Genomic DNA, 20,716 nt, shown 5'->3' with positions numbered 1-20,716 from the left:
GGCCAGCACAGTTCTATATTCTTTCTCTCTACCATTTCTATGACATTTAAATACCTTTCATTTCTCTGAGCAGTTTTGTTTTAACTTTTTTTTTAGTGGGGATAGATAGCTGTGATTTTTTTTTTCAAAAAAGTATCATAAATAACCTACTGTTCTAACGTCTCAGCAGTATTATAACTCTATCTTAAAATGGGGAAAGAAAGCTGAATTTTCAAAGTAGATCTCTGTTTATCTTGCTTTTCACTTGAGTATTTTACCCCTTGACATAGACTCATATATCAAAGAATATAGCATTTAATTCCACACATCTTTTTTAATACTGAAATAATCTTGCCTTGTCTCTCCTACTCTCTCCTTTGCTCTCTTTTCTCTTCTCTGAAGTCCCTTCCACTTGTGATTGGATAAACAAGATTTTCTTGAAAACAAAAGATACAAAAGACATTTTCACACTCCTCTACTACAATTTTAGATGTCACTTTGATCATACTTTGTCATTGCCATCCTTCACATGGCTGTAGTAAAGAACTGGAGATCAATGGGATTTTTTTTAACCTTTGAAGATAAGCAGTAGTATACACAGCATGGTAGCCCTTAACATTTTCTTTTCTAATAATCCACAACACATGCTCCCCAAACTAGAGTCACGTATATTAATTTTTTTTTTGTCTTTTTGCTATTTCTTGGGCCGCTTCCGCGGGATATGGAGGTTCCCAGGCTAGGGGTCCAATTGGAGCTGTAGCCATTGGCCTACGCCAGAGCCACAGCAACGCAGGATCCGATGCGAGCCGCGTCTGCGACCTACACCACAGCTCACGGCAACGCCGGATAGTCAACCCACTGAGCAAGGGCAGGGACCGAACCCACAACCTCATGGTTCCTAGTCAGATTCGTTAACCACTTCGCCACAACGGGAACTCCTATTAATTTTAATTTTGTAGAATATATTTCCCTATTCGTAAAACATTAAGAAGGTATTTATATTTGTAAATGGCACTTTAGCACATAGTAGAAACTATCATAAGAATCTTTTTTTAAAAGATGAATGTCATGTATTTATAAACAATAAATGATACGTGTTAAATCCTTGGGCTATTTTTTCTTGGGCCTGGGCTGGGTCAAACAATGCCAGTAGAACTCTTGTGATCTTTTAGGATGGTAAGTCATTAAATTGGTTATGCTTATTGTCTTATTGCTTTCAGTAAAGAGCAAATTGTCAGTGGGGTTATTTATCTCTATTCCTACGTAAAAGGGACAATGTGAATGACCTTAGATGGAGTAGAACTAGTTCTGCTCCTACTTTGGAATCACAAGGGCAGCATCCACACACATCTCATTGACTGGTAGTTAGAGCAGCTCTTACTAAGTTTGCCCTTGGGTGCTACTAGCTTCTGCAACAGATCTTTTCTTTCCTTTTAATCTTAAACAGAATTAGCAATCCTTCACTAGTATTCTCAATTATGTGTAGCTTAAATGAGATAAACTGTATTTTATAATCACTGTTAAAATAAACTGTGTAGTTTATAATTACCGTTAAGCTTTGACAGGATAAATTACATAGGCTAATGAATGCTTTTTTTTAATATATGGGGGAAAACAAGAGTAAAATAGCCTTTGTTTTAATTGTACTTTATAAACAAAAAGTCATGTATTTTATCTGCAGCCCAGATCTAGCCTCTAAGGTCTGGATTCATATGTCCCACTACTTCTTCAAACTTTTTATCTAGATGTCACAGTTGGTTGCAAACCGATAAACGCTTGGTGGGTAACTATGCAACCAAGAACCATATCCTCTTCGGTCCCTCTAACATAAGGGAACAGAACCAACATCTGTGGAGTTGCCCTGTCAGGAAACTTTCATCATCTTTGTTATTCCCTGATCCTCACCCATTTCCTCTCCTAAATAGCTGTCACATCCAAACTTCATAGTTATTGTCATCAGTGTAGTCCTATTAAACTAGGAAACTATGGTTTCTTGCCTGGACCACAATTGTCTTGCCCACACCCATTCTTGATATTGAGAGATCTATTTTCTACATTTTAGCCAGAATGATTTTTCTTAAGAAAAATCTAACCATGTCACTTCGTATGTGTATAATATGTTCAGCGACTTCTGTTTTCTCCTAGTTTAAAGGTGCCTAAAATGCCCTACCTAATATGGGCATTGCCTAGCTCCAGTCGCAGCCTGATTCATTCTTGTTTTCTCCTTATTTCATATTGATATTTTATTGATTAAAGATGATGGACTTCCTGTGTGACTTGGAGTGTAACTATTCAGTTCTGGCTGCTTCTACAGTGGCTGTGGCTTGACTCCTGGCTCCAGAACTTCCATACGCTGCAGGTGCGGCCAGATAAATAAATTTAAAAAAATAAAAAAAGGAATATGGCATGGTCTTCCCTACCTCAGAAGCCCTAGCATAGCTAAGCTTTTTTCATATTTTGCTCAAAAGTTAACCCTTATTGGTCTCCAGTCTATATATGATGTTTCTTTTTAGTAAAGCTAAAGTCGATATTAAGATTGTTATTTCTATTGGTAGGACTTCTTGGTTATCTACTTCTAGCAAACCTAGTTCTCTTGGCTTTATAACTGATGTAGGAACTATGTCTGAGTCTAAGTTTAAGTCTTCATATTCTGTATACTTGTAATTTCAAGTATACAAGTGGTGCCCTGTATTCTTTGCAGTTAAAGATGTGTTGTTGATGTCGTCTGTAATGTAAAGAATTTGTAATGATGGTAGGGCAATTAGAATTAAAATAATAACTGGTAATATTGTTCAAATTTTTTCTGCTTATTGTGAATCTGTTGTACTTGTATGTGTTAATTTAGCTATTAGTACAAGTGAAATAATATATAGAATGAAAGCTAGTTAAAATATGATTATTAGTATATGATCATGGAAATGTAGAAGTTCTATGATGGATGATGTTGCATCTTGCAACCTTAGTTGGAAAGGATATATCATAGAGATGTTTAGGGTTTTACCTGTAACACAGCTTTGACAAAGTTATGTAATATTTTACTAATATCTCAATTATTGAGAAAGACATAGTGGTTATGGTGTTGGCTCATAACCAGTGGAATAGGGTTTGATTCCTTCCTTTCTTATTGATTTACTTCAGGTTAATATAAATGGGTTCCTCAAACTTAAGGTATGGTGAAGGATATCCATGTAGTCATTCTCCATTTGTAGTAGTTCTATTGAGACTTCTCATTTTGATGCAAATGCTTCTCAAACTATAAATACTACCAGTATTACTGCTGTTGGTGAAATGAGTAAGCCTGTTGATGAAATAGTATTTCATGCTATGTATGCATCAGAGTATTCAGAATATTGTCATGGTATTCCAGATAAACCAAGGAAATGTTGTGGAAAGAAAGTTAGATTTACACCCAGAAACATTATTACAAAGTGGTCTTTTGCTCATGCTGAGTTGAGTGTATAACCTGAGAATAGTGGGAATCAGTGCACAAAGCCTCCTATGATCGCAAACACTGCTCCTATTGATAGTAAGTAGTGGAAGTGTGCAACTACATAATCTGCATCATGAAGAATGATGTTTAAGGATGAGTTGGCTAAAACAATTTGTGATAAACCACCCATTGTAAAAAGGAACATAAAACCTTAGGCTCACAGCTCCTCAGATATAATAAGGATTTCTGATTGATGAACCAACCCATGGGTAATGAAGTAGCTAATTCAGAAATTATGGACTTGATAGGTCCTCTTTCTGTTTTAGCTCCTCCCCAGTACAATCCACCTGTGAAACACCCAGAGCATTCACTCAGGATCAAGAGCGAAAGGAAAAAATATGCCCAAACAGCCTGAATCAGAATGCAGCATAAGATGTTCTATGTATGCAATAAGGAAAACAGTGCCCACATGTAATGGTGGTCTGGATTCTTCCATACTTTATCAAGGTTTTGAGAGAACATGTGACTTTACATAATGTAAATGATTCATTGAATAATGCAAATCAATGCATACTTGGTTGACATTCTGTTTAACAGAGAAAAATAATGTATAAATTTGTGATTTAGGTCTAGCTAGAATTATATTGGTTAATAGAAGAAAGATTGAATAATTTTTTATTATTTAATAATTCAAATACTTTATTGTTCATCTTTCCGGATTTGAGAGACTTTTGGCTTTATTCTGGTCTGTGCTGAAAAACCATGGATTCTTTGAATTTCTGGCATTTCTTTTCTTTTCTTTCTTTCTCTTTCTTTCTTTCTTTCTTTCTTTCTTTCTTTCTTTCTTTCTTTCTTTCTTTCTTTCTTTGTCTGACATATATATTTTAAATGACCATCAAGTATTTCGCATTATTAAAACAACACTATTTAAATAATCCTAAACAAATAAAACACTTTCATCCTTTTTATGCCATTTCCCTTGTTATTTGTCTACTATTATGTAATATTTGATCTGACCATGATTCTGTTTGCATGATGAAGTGGAAACATTTTTAAATTCAGTCTTTGTGTGTCAGAATATTCATATGCATTCACTATATGTTTTCATGTGTGGATGCATGTGTTTTTGTGTATGGGTGTTTGTAAATCAGTTCAGAGCAATGTCTTAGCTCTGGATATGGATGTGATTCTCTAGAACATAAAATTAGTTCAGAGAAACCTACTTATACCCTTTAATGAAAGAACATATGTACCTCTAGTCTGCTTTTATTCTCTTTCTAGCAAGGAAATTTTTTCCTTTTATTAACATAGATAAAACTGTGTATTAAACTCTTAAAGTTTCCACTTATCCCTGAGTGTGTCTCCTTGATTTTCCTGTTGTATTGGATCTCCCTTTTAGCTAAAAATAATAGCAAATATACATGTGCCCAGAAAGGGATGCCATCATTAGCAAATAGAGATGAGTTTAGAATAAAATGTAGATCTCTTATCAAGATCTAGAAAGGCCCTATGGCCATAGTTCTCAATGACCCCCCCCCCCGCCCTCATGTCCAACAACACCCCACCTTGCTCACTTTGCTCTTGCTATACTTCCCTCCTTTCTGTCCTCCTGTGTTACTGGAAACACTCATGTTTCTGGACTGTTATACTTGTTATTCCACACCTGGAAAACCTTTCCTCTCTATATTCAAATGACTCCCTCCTTTATTGATTTTAAGTCTTTTGTCAAATGGTACTTCCACAGAAAGGGATTTTTTTATTCATGGTCTAGTCACTTTGTATCCTTTTAATTTAACTCAATTCAATACTTTTCTTATGTTCATAGAGCTTCTGTAACATATACACATTTTTAAAAATAATGAAAAAATAGAAATCCTCACTCTGAGCTATCAAACTTAAGAAGTGGAATATTGCTAAAACCACTAGTATACTTTGTTGCCCCTCTCAAATTCCTTTCCCTCACCTCTGTGCCCACCCTCACCATCATCTCCTGGCAGATCTTCTGTTTGTCAGTTCTTGTTGCCATTCTTGGCTCTTCCTATGAAAAATGACACTTCCTAGGATTCTTTTTAAAATCGGCTACCAGCTTGATTCAGCCAATGGGAGGCACTTGGAGGATACTGAAGAAGAGGGGAGAAGCTAGAATATTGTCTTTCCCTCTCATTGTTTCAGGGTACATCTCCATCAGTGGCTGAGGATGAATGCTCTGAGTTTCTAGTTTCCTCTGGAAATAGCATACCTCAAAGTCACTGCATCCCCAAAGGGAAGTTCGCTGTAAATTCAGCTCCTGCTGGATGGTTCCAATGATTGGTTTCATGTAACACCATATCACACCTCTTCCCTTTGTCCCTCTGCCCTTGGAGATGGCATTGGCTTCCACTGCTAATCTATTGATTGGTCACCGTCCCTTTTGTAGATCCTGATATACTCCAACATTTTTATATCTAATTCTCTATCTTAAGTTCCTTTTATTGCATTATCTGGAAGGATCTTCACCAACCCCCTCCTTCCCCTATACCTTAATTTTTCTACACTGGCATTTATTTCTCTTAGTCATTACAGTCTCTTGATTTGTTTGCTAATTTCCTAACTCACCAATTAAATTTTAAGCATCATGAATGCCAAAGTTTTGCTTTTTAAATTTTTACTTCTTGCTTCCCTGGTGCTCGGAACACTGAATAAATATTGGCTGAATGAAGGACTAATAAATGACTTCAATTAGTTCTCTCCAAAGTGTCTACATCCCCATTTTTATAAATGAGGTCTAAGATGCTGAAATGTTAAATAATTTGCCAAAGCTTGTGGGTGGAGAGCCAGTTCCAAAGGACGGGTTTACTGAACTGCAGAATCAGACTTGCTAATTGTTATGCTATTTCTGTAAAAAAACAGAAGGGAGAAGCTATCCTGTTAGATGTTCATAAAAAACCTGTTCATCTTTTTCTAATGAAAAGTAATCTTACTATCTTCATCAAGTTTTTCTATACTTATCTTTCTCTCCTGACACGTATTCATCATCTGGATAAAATTAGACTGATTCTTATCACCTTTGGCAAGTTTGTAATGAATGTTTATTGCGTTCCAGCCACTGGTAAAAGGGAAGCAAGCACTGTTTTCCAGAATGTACATGATCAAGTTCAATTAAACCAAACTTTATACATTTTATAACCTATCCAACATACCTCCTCATCGCATAGACCCCTCTCCTTCCAGATCACTTGCTCAGAGGCCTTCTCAGACAAAACTTTCTGCTTCATCAAAATTAAATATTCCTTTACTTTACCGCTATCCATGAGATCTCTTTGCTATTACTAATAATTATCTAGCATTAAAATAAGTGTATCTAGTTAGTAGAGAAACCTATTATTTATATGAAAGAAAGTAAAGATCTTTCACAAACCTTCAATATAAAATAAGAAGTGCTCAGATTAAAGAAGACCTCTTAAAATAAACTTGGGCATGAACTTCCAAATAAATATAAACACATTTGGTAAAATGCTCAGTATCTCTTTCCAACACAGTTTCTATAAATACCTTTACCATCTGAAAACTAGTACTTTCCTATATTCTTCTCATTCAGCTTATAAGTGTTTGGTGTATAGAAGTGTAATTCACATGCCATCTAATAAAAAATAATGTGGTTTAAATAATGCCATTTGATATAGTGATTTCAGCTACTATTTTATACTCATTGTCTGGTTTTACCTTTTTAGGAAAATTCTCAACCGTTATCTCTTTAAATATGGCTTCTGAATTCTATTTCTCTGTGTGTCTCTGGAATACACTTCTGTTAGCTCATTTTACTGTTTTTCTCTATGTCTTTTATTCTCTCATCTTTATTTTCTGTCCTTTTTGTCTCTGCATGTTCCATATATGGATTATCTTCAGGTTCACTCATCCTCTGTTTAGCTTTGTCTAATCTACATTTAAATCTATCCATCGTGTTATTTCTTTTCACTTATTACACGTTCAGTTCTAGAATTTTTTTTATTCTCCTTAAAACACTTAAAACCATTTTTGTGATTTCTGTTTATCTGACAAAATTCTCATCATGAACATTGTCAGTATAGCTACTCAAGTTACATAATCCAGGTGTGTATAAAATATACAATGTACAGTAATAAATAGTATATATATACATATGTGTTTTATTTGTTTCTTTTTTAATTTATTTTTTATTGTTATTTCCCCCAAATCACTTTTTTTCTCCCACTGTACAGCATGGGGACCCAGTTACACATACATGTATACATAATTTTTTCTCCCAATGTCATGTTGCAGGAATTTATCTTCAACGTCATCATCATAGTCTAATCTGGACTTTCAGGTTTTCACATTTGGTTATATTTGTAATTACTGGTGTGGCTAAGTTTGCTGGCAACTAAGGAAAATGCAATGACAAAGTTTAAAATGGTTAAATGATTTTCTTTTTTTCCTTTTCAATAAAGTTTTTGACACCTTGCCACCAATGCGCTATCAGGAGACCATGAGTACCATCCTCACTTGGATCCAGCATTCAGAAGCCAAACTCTCTATACCTCAGGCTACTGTCACTGAATATGAAATCATGGAGCAGAGACTTGGGGAGTTACAGGTCTGTGAATATTTAAATGTCTTAAACAGTACAATGCAGATATCATCTATAAAGCAATCACATAAAACCTTAATGTAATACTAGAATTAAAATAATCATGGCAAGTAAGATTGTTTCCCAGCTGAAAAATGAAGATTAAGACTTTAAAAATATAATATTTTATGCATTTGTGCCTTCTCTCCAGAAGATAAAATTACATATTTGAAGACAATGATATGGTCTACTTATGAAGCATATTCTTTCTCACTTAGTGTGCCGAAACATGGATTTTGATTTTTATAAATGATCTGGTATTATTCTCCCCTTTGCTTGCCGATTTATAACTTGTCCCACATTTCTGAACAGAAAGTGGTAAAATTAGTGTAGTTATAAAATTAGTTTTAATTTAAGCCTTTGTTTGATATAACACTGTAATTAGATTTTTCAGTTCTATTAACTGTATTTTAACAGTCTTATATCAGGCAACAGAATACTAATATAAGAAATGAAAGAAATAATTTGTATGAGATTTTAGAATATTTTTCCAACTAATTTTGAAAAGCCTATGTTATATATCTAATCACATTTTATTTTGTAAGGCATTAAAACATATTCATTATATTTAGATAATATGTACACATTTTGAGAATTAAATTAAGAAAAAAGTTAAAAATTTAATTTTGCTATATCGAGAATTCTTTTTGGGGAATTAAATACTATTTCTTTAAAAAAGTAATTTTAGTATGAGAATCTCTAGTTGCATCCATGTTGGCTGCAAATAGTATTTTTTGTTCTTTTTATTGTTGAGTAGTATTCCATTATATATATATATATACCACATCTTCTTAATCCATTCATTTGTCAGTGAACGTTTAGGTTGTTTCCATGTCTTGGCTATTTTGAATGATCCTGTAATTAACATAGGGGTATATCTATCTTTTTGAATTATATATTCTCATACTAAATGAAGTAAGTCATAAAGAGAAAGACAAATACCATATGATATCACTTATCTGTGGAATCTAAAATATGGCACCAATAAACCTGTCTACAAAACAGAAACAGACTCACAGATATAGAGAACAGACATGGTTGCTGAGGGGGAAGGAGCGGGATGGACTGGGAGTTTGGGGTTGGTAGATGCAAACTATTGCATTTAGAATAGTTAAGCAGTGAGTTCCTACTGTACAGCACAGGGAACATCTCTTGGGATAGAACATGATGGAAGATAGTATGAGAAAAAGAATGAATATATATGCATACCTGAGTCACTATTCTGTACTGCAGAAATTGACACAACACTGTAAATCAACTCTGCTCTAATAAAAATGAAATATAATTTTAAAAAAGTACTGGGGAGGTAATTTACACCATGATTAGCATCATTAACACTGCTGCATGTTACATATGAAAATAAACCTTAAAAGTTCTTATCACAAGGAACAACAAAGTAATTTTAGATGTATTTCTTCAAAGAAATCTTTATTTAAACATTTCCCAGTATATACTGTCCTATTTAGACCATTTCCTCTACTATAACACTAAACAACCTATGACTGTTTAATCTGTTCATATTCATGTTGTCATAATACCTGGAATAATTCTAAAGTTTACTTTGAAGAATATGTGACGTAATAGAACTGTAAATATAAAAAAATAAGAGTACAAAAGGATAGTGACTAGGGGAGTGGTTTAAGTATATAAGAAATAGTATGTGGATGAATGAAAGAGTGTATTTCCACTGATAAAATAGTGATGAAGGGAAAATTATTTATAAATATTATTGAGTAATTAATAACTAAATTAATAAAATGAAGTTAGAACCTGTGTCAAATGTTATACCAAATCAAAACAGCATATATTAAAAAGGTCAAAAACATTTTAGTAAGCATAAATTTTGGGGACGTTTTTCATAAAACTTTATTTTTTTTTTCATAAAACTTTAAAAACATGATGTGGAAGCACAATAATCAATGGAAGCAATCACAAGCATTGTAAATATGCCAGTCCATTTTAAAGAAAGATGAGACAAGTAAAACACCTAAGTCATTAAGAAGGGAATCACCAAGAAAGGACATAAATGACCACTAATCTTATGAAAACTTGTAACTCATGGTGTAACGAATGTAGTACATACTTACAAAATGAGATGCCATTTTATGTACTAAATTGCAAAAAGAAGTCTAAAAAAATAAAAAAAAAATGGCTGTTATAAAACAAAAACAGGCTCAGATATACAGTATGAACTAGTGGTTGCTAGTTGTGAGGGAGTAGGGGAGAGGCAGAGTAGGGGTAGGGGCTTAAGAAGTACAAACTACTATGTATAAAATAAGATACAAGGATCTTGTACAGCACAGGGAATATTGCCAATATTTCATAACTTTAAATGGAGTATAATTTATTAAAACATTGAATTACTATGTTATATACCTGAAATTAATATATTTTAAATCAATTATAATGTAAAAAAATTGTAAAGGATGTAGTACAAATTTACAAAATGAGATACTATTTTTTACATGCTAAATTGCAAAAGAAAAGAAAAGAAAATGGAAAGAAACCCAAAAGATAGAAGTGCTGGCCTGTAGCAATGAACTACATTCTCACTTACTGGTGGGAATGTAAATTGAATGTACATTTTGCTGAGGAAATCTTTTCAGATCTAGATAGGTAGACATAGATAAATAGATCATAATCATAATTGACAGGGGTGGGACTTGAAATTAATTTATATGGCTAATAGAATTGATTAAATGAACTGCAGAAGCAATTAAAATCTATGTTTTTGAAAAATACTTAATGAGATGGGAAAAGGCTCACAATAAATGGCCTGGCTCAAATGTAGTTCTGTGCATATGAGATGCTGTCTAAACAATAATTCAAGGATAACAGTTTAATAGAGTAAAAAAAAAAAAAACACACCACCAAGTAATAGATTTTTTATTAAATATAGATTTTAAATAAAATACTACTCAATAATTTATAAATGACTCTTAAAATTAAAAAGTAGACTTTAAATTGCTAGTTATTTTATAACATTGCATCATTTATTTTTAGATGTTTGCATCATATAGCTTTCATTTTACATACATTTGATTTATCTGAGACTAATCAATAAAACTGAATAGTGAAAATTATTAGTATTCATCAATTCATATAAATGCACTTTCTTTTTAATTTTGAGGCTTTACAAAGCTCTCTGCAAGAGCAACAAAATGGCTTAAACTATCTCAGCACCACTGTGAAAGAAATGTCAAAGAAAGCGCCCTCTAATATTAGCCAGAAATACCAATCAGAATTTGAAGAGATTGAAGGCCGGTGGAAGAAGCTGTCTGCCCAGCTGATGGAACATTGCCAAAAGCTAGAGGAGCAAATAGCTAAACTCCGAAAACTTCAGGTAATTCAAGATTTTACTTTCTGTATTCATTTTTCTCTACTTGTTTTTCTCCTAACGAAGAATTACAAATTTTAAAGGCAAATGGACTTTTAACCTCCATAGCACTTCAAAATCAGTGATAAAATCAAAGACACAATCTTTCTCAAATGAGTAGTTTGCCTATTGCTCTTAAGGTAATGATAATTAAGAGTTCTGCTTATTAGATTTTCTTTAGAATTAGTGGTTTTTTTTAACCAATACTGATAGGACTTAAATATATTTTAGCTTAGTGATTTTTTCAAAGCCAATCTTTTCTTTAATCTTATTGTCCTCTAAATATATCATTTAGCTTATGAATAGATAAGAAATTTTCTACCGTGTAATATGGTCATGTCATTTCATCAGTATATTTCATTTGTAATTTTATGTATAAATTTGACTCCATTTGACTCCATGCACATTTATGTGTTTATATGTATAAACATGTGTACATGCATATACATGCACACATGCATACACATACCAGTGAAGCAGTGAAAGAGGGTCAGTTACGTGGTCCTTGCCATCAAGGAGCCCACATTCTAGTGAAAGAGAAAGTTGAGTGTATTCATTTACTCTTGCTGCTGTAATATATTGCTGCAAATTCAATGGCTTGATGCAATACACATTTATTATATTATGGTTCTGGAGGTCAGAAGGTCAAAATCAGTCTCAGTGGGCTAAAATCAAGATGTAGACAGGGCTGTGTTCTTTCTGGAGGTGTTAGGAGAAAATGTGTTTCCTTGTCATTTTTAACTTTTGGAGACTACATTACTTGGCTCACGTTTCCATCTTCTGTCTTTAAAGCCAGTCGTGTAACACCTTCCATTCTCTCTCTTACGCTCCTACCTCCATCTTTAAAAGGACCCTTGCAATTATATTGTGCCCATCTGCATAACCCAGAATAATCGCCCCATCTCAAAATCCTTAACTTAATTTCATCTGTAAAACTCCTTTTTGCCAGGTGAAGTAACATATTCACAGGTTTCAGGGATGAGGGCCAGAACATCATAGGAGGTTATTATTTAACCTACCACGGTAAGTAAATTAAACAGTGCAGTAAATGTCATGTCTGTGGAAAGAAAAGAAAACCAACATAACTGGGGAAAAGATTTGTGAAATGTTCTTGGAACATGGGTTATCTGACCACATCTTAAACAAGTAGAATTTAGGTAGCTAACAAAAGTGGGAGAAAGTTACTGACAAAATGGAGCTATAAGTGCAACTGACTGTAAGTATTTCAATATTGGGGAGACAAAAGATACATTTGGAGATTAATAAAATATATGATTGGAGAAGTGGTCTCAGAGTAGATCATGTTTGGATACCATGCTTTAGAGTATGAATTATAACCAAATGATGATGAGATAAAAAATAGTGATATAGTAGTGTTACTGGTATTTTAAAGGGGGGTGATAAGATAATATCTGTGTTTTTGAAATACTTTGAAAAGAGAAAGGAGGAGTGAAGAATATTGGCACAATTGTAGAGAATGGATTAGAGTGGGGTAAGACTGAAGCAGATATGGAAAAGAGATAATGGAGTCATCAAGGATCCAATAGTAAGATCTGAACTAGGACAGTAGTGATGTGGGGAGAAGAGTAAAAGTAGACTTGAGAGATGTCAGCCAAATAATAATGTCGAAGTTTTTAGATTTAGTCACATGCTTTTCGTCATTATTATTTTTCATATTAAAGAAGAAAGATTCGAAGCAGCACACATTTTCAATAGAAATTTAATTAAGAAAGGAAAAATTAGCACATCTGGACAGAACAGTTGAATTGTAGGCAAATAAAGAAGTTTGAAAAATCATACACTTGATAAGTAGCTTCAGAAAGAAGCAGGAAAAAGGGCATTATGTGAAAAAATGATGGGATGGACTTGGCTATTTACACATGATAAAAGATGACATTTTCCACCTGATCATGACTTCAAGCTGGTCAGGAAAATAAGAAATTAATTTCTGTCTTTGAAGATGGCAAAATATTGGTCTGAAAGTTCTCAACTGGAGGGACTATTTAAACCGTCAAGTATAGAAAACAATTTGTGGAAGTTCAAGTTTAGGGAGGCCATAAAGACATCATTACATTGAGTTTATTGTTTGTAGTTTGTTTTATGTACTGTAAGGGCACATTGTTAGTATTATCATGAGTTGTTTTGTAACTTAAAATTTCTCTTGAGGGGGATATGATTTAATGTTCTTGAGAGTAACATCATAAAATCACATTTGGTAGTAATTTTTTATTTTTAACAATAGCAGACTTCATACACCAGTGCTCATACAGTAGACCATAAAAATGCAGTCTTAGTAAAAAATATTCTTTTCCTGAAGAGCTACTTAGAGGCATTCTTCAAATGTGGGAATTGTTCCTGGGCCTGTGTTCAAACATATCACTGTGATGAATTGTGTTAAGAGGAATCAGCACCCCAATAATGCCTTAAAATGGGTCTCTGATTTCAGAATCACATCAAAACCCTGAAGAAATGGATGGCTGAAGTTGATATTTTCCTGAAAGAGGAATGGCCTGCCCTTGGGGATTCAGAAATTCTTAGAAAACAGCTGAAACAGTGCAGGGTAAGATTTTTATATGATGCTTTTCATATGAAGATTTTTGTATGCAAACTCTTATTTAGTTATATCAGTGGTTCTGAACCAGGGGCAATTTTCCCACCCTGAGGGACATTTAGTAATGTCTGGAGACATTTTTGTGTGCTGTAAATTGGGGTAGGGTAGATGCTAGAGGCCAGGGATGCTTCTAAATATCATACAGTGCATAGAACAGCCCCCTACAACAAATAATTACCCAGTCCAAAATGACAGTAGTGTCAAGGTTGAGAAACTAGGTTAAATAAGAGAGAAGTAGACAAAATATCACCTTTTACTCAACCCTCACTTCACATTATTTTGATGTAAAATACAGTCTAATTTAAAGGTAAAGAATCCTTTGAGTTATTTGTTATATCTTATTACAGATTACCAGTCATAGTGTATTGTTCTTTTCATGTATGTTGTACTCTCTCTATAGATTTATATTTGGCTACACCCAGAGCATGCAGAAGTTCCCAGACCTGGGATTGAACTTGTGCCACTGCAGTAGCCAGAGCCATGGCAGTGACAACACAAGACCCTTAACCCGCTGAGCAACAGGGGAACTCCAAGACATGTATTTTGAAATAATACGCATTGTACTCTTGTCATGCAGTGGGGAGAAAACAATCTAGTTCTTGAAAGGATTTTATTTCCAAATAAAATCTAAAAATGCAAATCCATCTTAAAAGTCACCTTTACACCCTCCAGCTATAAAGAGTTGCTGTAATATCCTGTGTTTGATAATCAAAATTCCTTCAAAAATAGTAACGTGTACAGCCTATCATTTTTGCACATTTTTCTAACAAGTATTGAATTTCTTTGCTTTTGTATCTAGTCTAAGTAGACTAAAGATAGATAATTCTCTATTTCATTCATGTCATAAAAAATACTGAACATTTTTTGCAACATGTATTTCACATTTTAAAGGGCAAAATTTACATGTAGTGGCTTGGTGCCTACTTATGTTGCCAACCTTTGTTGAATTTCTAATTTGTTGTGGTCATTTTTTCATCTAACTTGAGTTATTTCCTTAGCTTTTAGTAAGTGATATTCAGACCATTCAACCCAGTCTAAACAGTGTCAATGAAGGTGGACAGAAGATAAAGAAAGAAGCGGAGCCAGAGTTTGCTTCTAGACTGGAGACGGAACTCAGAGAACTTAACACTCAATGGGATTACATCTGCCGACAGGTATGTCCAGTCTCTTGACTGTGGCTTGCTTCTTTTTAACTATGATTTCTTAATGTCTCCTTCACTTTTAAAAAATTTAGTTTCTTTGTTGATGCTTTAAAGTACAGTTAATTAAACCTAGCCATTGTCTAACATATAAATTATTTTCATAGTAGATATTTTAAATAGTCTATATTCATTTAATCGGGGTCTTAAAATGACCTTATTAAATACCGTTGTCATTCTGAACAGTAAGCTCCTTAGGCATTATTTTAATTGACTCTTTTATCCATTGCATAACTTAATAAAAGTAATTCGATCAACAAAAGATACTTTACACTTCTATACTTGGTATGGAAATAAAATGAATGTATAATACATGCATATATACAAATTGATAAATATGTTCTACTTTTAATTGTAAGATTGGCAAGTTTCACTTCTTCAGTACATCTATTTCAATAAATGGATTAAGATTGGGAAATAGTTAAGAAAAAATATAAAATAACTGTTCATATCTGAGCTCCTCATTTTTATACAGCAGGGCATTTTATAGATATTTTCAATTTCAAGATTAAATTATGGCAAAGTAAATATTATTTGCACAAGTAGTGTACATTAAATACTTGTTCAAAAGATAAAAATTTAACCTAAAGTGATGACTGCTTTTCAATACACCCATACCTTTTTCGAAGTTAATGAGAGTTTTCATTTTATGTGTATTAGACGCAGTCAGTCTTTCTTTATTTCTAAGTAACCTTTGAAAGTTGAAAAGAAATCATGCCAAAAGGCAGAAACTAAATTTGAAAAAGAAAAGAATTTAGACAGGTAAAAGTCAAGACAAGTCACCCAGCTAATACTGTCACTGACAAATGCTCAACAGTTCTATTAACTCACAGATGAGATAGCCCTGAGTCAGCTAGCTTGCATTCTTCTGGAGTAAGCTGGTTCTGGAATGGATGCTCAGGGAAAAAAAAAAAAAAAAAAAAAGGTTACTTAGAGAAAAGATTACATCATTGATGTTTTCCTGGGAGGCCAGTATGAAAGCCATTTGTTTGTTTGATATTTTAAATGGATGAATAGAAAAAAAAAAAAAAAAACAGCAATTTATTTAGAGCAAGGGAAGGAACGATAGCAAAGAGAAATTTTTGTGAGGAAAATGGGCAGGAAATAAGAGTCATGAATTGTCTTATAGGTCACAGTGAGGATTTACTATGGGAAACTTACAGATGTTTAGGTATAGAAGTGGCACCATGTAAAGTAGTTGTTTATAAGCTTGCTATATATTCCTGTTATGTGAAGAGTTAACCAAAGTGGCACAAGTGGAAGCATGTAAAATCTAAGTTGTCCATGTGGGAAATAATCCTGGAAAAGAGCAGGGGGGTTATTACTGGAGATTGACAGACATGAGGGAATTTTGAAATATGTAATCCTCTTTTCACATCATGTTTGGTTCACTGTCTTAACCTCTCCCAATAATTTTCCTTGTTATTCCATAGCAATAGAGCTGGTTTGAACTCTTGTTGCTCTGTTTCTTTACTATTTATTGTTTTTGTTTGTAGTTTCCAGTTATTCAGTAATTGACATGAGGAGAAGATAAGTTATTCTAGGCAAACTGGACCAAAGTGCTTGAGTGAGCCAAATTTATAGAAACTATCCTCCCTGGCCATCTCCATCAAGCTTATCTCACTCAATATGGTCACATATTTTTCTTGTTTCTTCTAACCAATTGGTCAAGTTCTTCCTTGTTATATTTTTGATTTGGGCTTTCACACTCACATCCACCCATAATCATTATTTTTATTCCAACAACACATTTCTTTCTTGATTTTATGTTTTTTCAGACACTGTTCAAAATTGCAATACTTGTTGAAGGAGAACACTTGCTGATAGTCCAGAGTTGTGGGAAGGGGGAAATGAAAGTACATTCAGTTTTCTTCTTTAAGCAACAGTGTTGGCTATTGTGCCTTCAAAGAAGGAAACACTGCAAGCCAAGGAGGAACATAAATCACTAGCTTCATGGAATGATCAATACTTCTATTTTGTCCATGTTTGTTTTGGAGCAATAGACAGAATACACCTAGAATTCAAGTGGGGTATTTGAGCTGGGCATATAAACTATGTACACAAAATGAGGAGGATATAAATGTCACTCATATCTCAAAATGAAAAGATTTGTCAGACATATTCCCCCCTCCCAATTTTTGGCTAAACTGAATAAAATAAAAACTCTTATGTGTGGAGAAGACTTTCTTATGGATAGAGATAAAAATATAATGTATAAGACCAGGAACTCTGGAACCTGGTTGCCTGGGTCTAGATCTTGCCCCCCCCCCCCCAAAACTACTTGTGTCATCCTGGAAAAGTTACTTAATCTCTCTTTGCTTCAGTTTCCCATTGTTTACAATGTGATTATATTACTGCCTACTGTATAAGAATTTTAAACTAATAATTAAATGAGTTCATCTTTGTAAGATGTCTAGACCAGTATCTAGCACAGAGTAACAACAATGTACATGCTTGTTAAATAAAATAAATGAACTAAATATAAATTTATATATGTACAATTATAAAATGTGTATAATTTCTAAATAAATAATAAGTGGTTATATATTTTAATTATTAGTGGCTATAAATAATATCTAGGTTGAGAAACACTGGATCTAGAGGCCAGTGGATGTCATTCTGGTGCCTTGCAGATCACTGTCTTTCCCTAAGTCAGTACATCTTTTGGGTGCAGTCATCCACAGATCCCTGGTCATTCCATTCCTTAAGTATTTTATCAGCTGACTCACTGTTACTCCTGCCATATTTCTTGGTGATTTTAGCATCTTCTTAGCTGGATCTTCCAGTTCCTGAGCCCTCAGTTCCTTTATACCCACTCCAGTGATTTTGTCTTCTGCCCTACCCCAGCCACTCAATCCCAGCTTCAAAAGCTTGACATTGTCACTACCAGTAACTTCTTTATAATTTCAACCTTAAGCATCCTGCTTTGCAGCCTCCAGCATACACATAGTACAGCCACTGTGGAACCTGTATGGAGAGTCCTTAAAATATTAAAAATAGAGCTGCCTTATAATCCAACCAGCAAGCCCACTTCTGAGTATATATTTACAAAGGAAATGGAATCAGGATCTCAAAGAGATACCTGCACTCCCAAATTCATTGCAGCATTGTTCACAATATCCAAGATAAGAAAAAAACCCAAGTGTCCATCAGAATAAACACATGAAGAAGATATGGTAAACACCACATAGAGTAATTATTATTACAAGAGTATTACTCAGCCCTGTGGAAGAAGGAAAGCCTACAACTTGCAACAACCTAGATGAAACTTGAGGATATCAGACTAAGTGAACTAAGTCAGGGAGAGAAAAGCAAACACCTTGTGATATCAATTATACCTGAAATCTAAAAAAGCCAAAATCAAGAGAGTAGAATAGGGACTGTCAGGGCTTGATAAATGAGGGGAAATGAAGAGATGCTGGTCAAATTGAACAATCTTCTAGTTTGTGATGATACAGTTCTTGGGATCAAATTTATAGTATGATGACTACAGCTGACAGTTCTATATTGTATAGTTAAAAGTTGTGGGCAGAGTAGATCTTTAATATTTTCAGGATAAAAAAAATAGTAATTAGGTGTGATGAGGAAGGCATTAACTGATCCTGTTATGGTAATCATTTGACAATATATGTGTGTGCCTTAAACAGTGTAATATGTCAGCTGTGTATTAATAAAGGTGTTAGGGGAAATAGAGCAGGCAGGGCCAGTTCTGAATATTAGATTTATAAATCCTGGGACAGAAAATATGAATAACTTTGTATTTTACCAAGAGGTTAGTGCAATATAATCTGCTGAAACTGTGGGGGGTGGATTGGACAATTTAAGGCTAGAATGTTGGCATCACAAGTGTGAAGGTGAGGCAGAAATTGTGATTTTAACCCAAACCTTTTCACAGAAATCCTTCTAAAATGGGAAACCACAAACATATTCAACTCTCTTTGATCAGTTGAAATGTTAAATTTGGAAAAAACTTTGAAAATCATATGGTCCAAGTGTTAGGTTAGTTAAGCGTGGGAGATAAAGAGAAGTGAACTGATGTTTCCACGTTCACTTAGCTTGTTAGTGATTGAGTCCAGGTATCCTGATTCTGAAGCTTGTGTTCCTTCTAGTGCACTCATGCTCACCTCAGAATGACTTCCTGCCTGCTTTTCTTTTTCAGATAATCACTCCTGATCCCTTTCTTCTGGTTTATTTCATAGCATGTGATATATTTTGCTACAAGTCTTTGGCTAAATTCAGTTAGTCACTCTAATCTATTGTCACTTTGCCAACTCCCTCAAAAGATTATAGCAGAGAATCTAAGTAGAAATTTAACAGTTTGTTTACTTGGGTTTATTATAGGCTCATTGACTATGCAAAATAATCTCTATACCTTAACTATTGTAATTGTTAGATATATGGTTCTGCCTATGTCAGGGTGAAACATTTATTTACATTGCAATAGATTAGGTACTCCATTCTCCTAGGAGAGTCAAGAACTTAAAGCAATTTTAATTTAACTACATTAGGCTTAAGGTGATTGTAAAGCATAAGGAAAATTAATGTGGTTCTTCACATATTTAATATTTGGTAAAGTACCATAAAAACCTAATTATGCTAAAACTATACCTTATATATTAAGACTTTACAGTTACAACTCTGTTATTTAAAATAACTTAATTCAATCCCAGAGAGAAGAATAACATTATTTGATTAGGCTTTTCTTTTAAGGTAAAAGATAAGCACTATATATAATCATTCCAATACAAAATTGAGATTTTTCCCTCAGTGTGGTACAGCAGGGTACTTTGTAACAGGTCATTAGCATGCATGATTTTCTCTTAGGTATTTTAAGTTTTGCTACTTTTCTGGTTAATAAACATAATAAATCCTGTGGTAAAAAGCTAATATTTCAGAAATGTATGAGGGTTAACAAAGCACGTGTCTCCTGTTACACATGCTTTTTGGCAACTCGCTTCTCAAGTGTAACATTGTATGTGCAACAATTTTCACTTCAGTATAGATGTGTTGGTGCTACATGTGTATCCCACAGGATTTAACTCACCCTCCATGAAAGCACATTTGAGTTTGTTTCCAATATGTTGCTGTCTTCAAAACTGACTTGAGTAGTGTTGGTGCAACTTTGTACACTTCATTGTGTATGTTTCTTTAAAGTGGAAGAGTACACTCAGATTTATGAACACTAAGAAATTTAATAGGAGTTCTCTGGTGGCACAGCAAGTTAAGGATCAAGCGTTGTCACTGCAGCAGCTCTGGTTGCTGCTGTGGTGCTGCTTTGATCCCTGGCCTGGGAACTTTGGCATGCTGCCTCAGGCAAGGACAAAAAAAAAAAAAGGCAAGGGCAAAAAAAAAAAAAAAAGGAAATTTAATACATTTTGCCAATTTCCTGTCTAAAAAGTTATACTATGTTGGATAGTTCCCTCAAGAGGTATAAAAACCTTTGTTTCCCCACATTCCTGCCCAGACTTGGCATTTTCGCCAATTAGTTTTTCATAAC

At 33.9% G+C, this 20,716-nt stretch overlaps 1 protein-coding gene across 6 annotated transcripts in view; it reads left to right on the top strand.

Moving 5' to 3' along the window:
• DMD (dystrophin) overlaps positions 1–20,716 on the top strand; it is a 2,144,556-nt gene that overhangs the window by 709,829 nt on the left and 1,414,011 nt on the right. For all 6 annotated transcript variants that reach the window (XM_047764837.1, XM_047764839.1, XM_047764840.1 and 3 more), the window contains 4 exons: positions 7,855–8,000; positions 11,164–11,376; positions 13,856–13,969; positions 15,019–15,174. In XM_047764837.1, the coding sequence (XP_047620793.1) occupies positions 7,855–8,000; positions 11,164–11,376; positions 13,856–13,969; positions 15,019–15,174 (629 nt within the window). The remainder of the gene's footprint in view (positions 1–7,854; positions 8,001–11,163; positions 11,377–13,855; positions 13,970–15,018; positions 15,175–20,716) is intronic.

This window comes from Phacochoerus africanus, chromosome X, assembly GCF_016906955.1.
Source record: "Phacochoerus africanus isolate WHEZ1 chromosome X, ROS_Pafr_v1, whole genome shotgun sequence".
NCBI classification, from domain to species: domain Eukaryota; kingdom Metazoa; phylum Chordata; class Mammalia; order Artiodactyla; family Suidae; genus Phacochoerus; species Phacochoerus africanus.
This window is presented reverse-complemented; position numbering and strand designations above follow the sequence as displayed.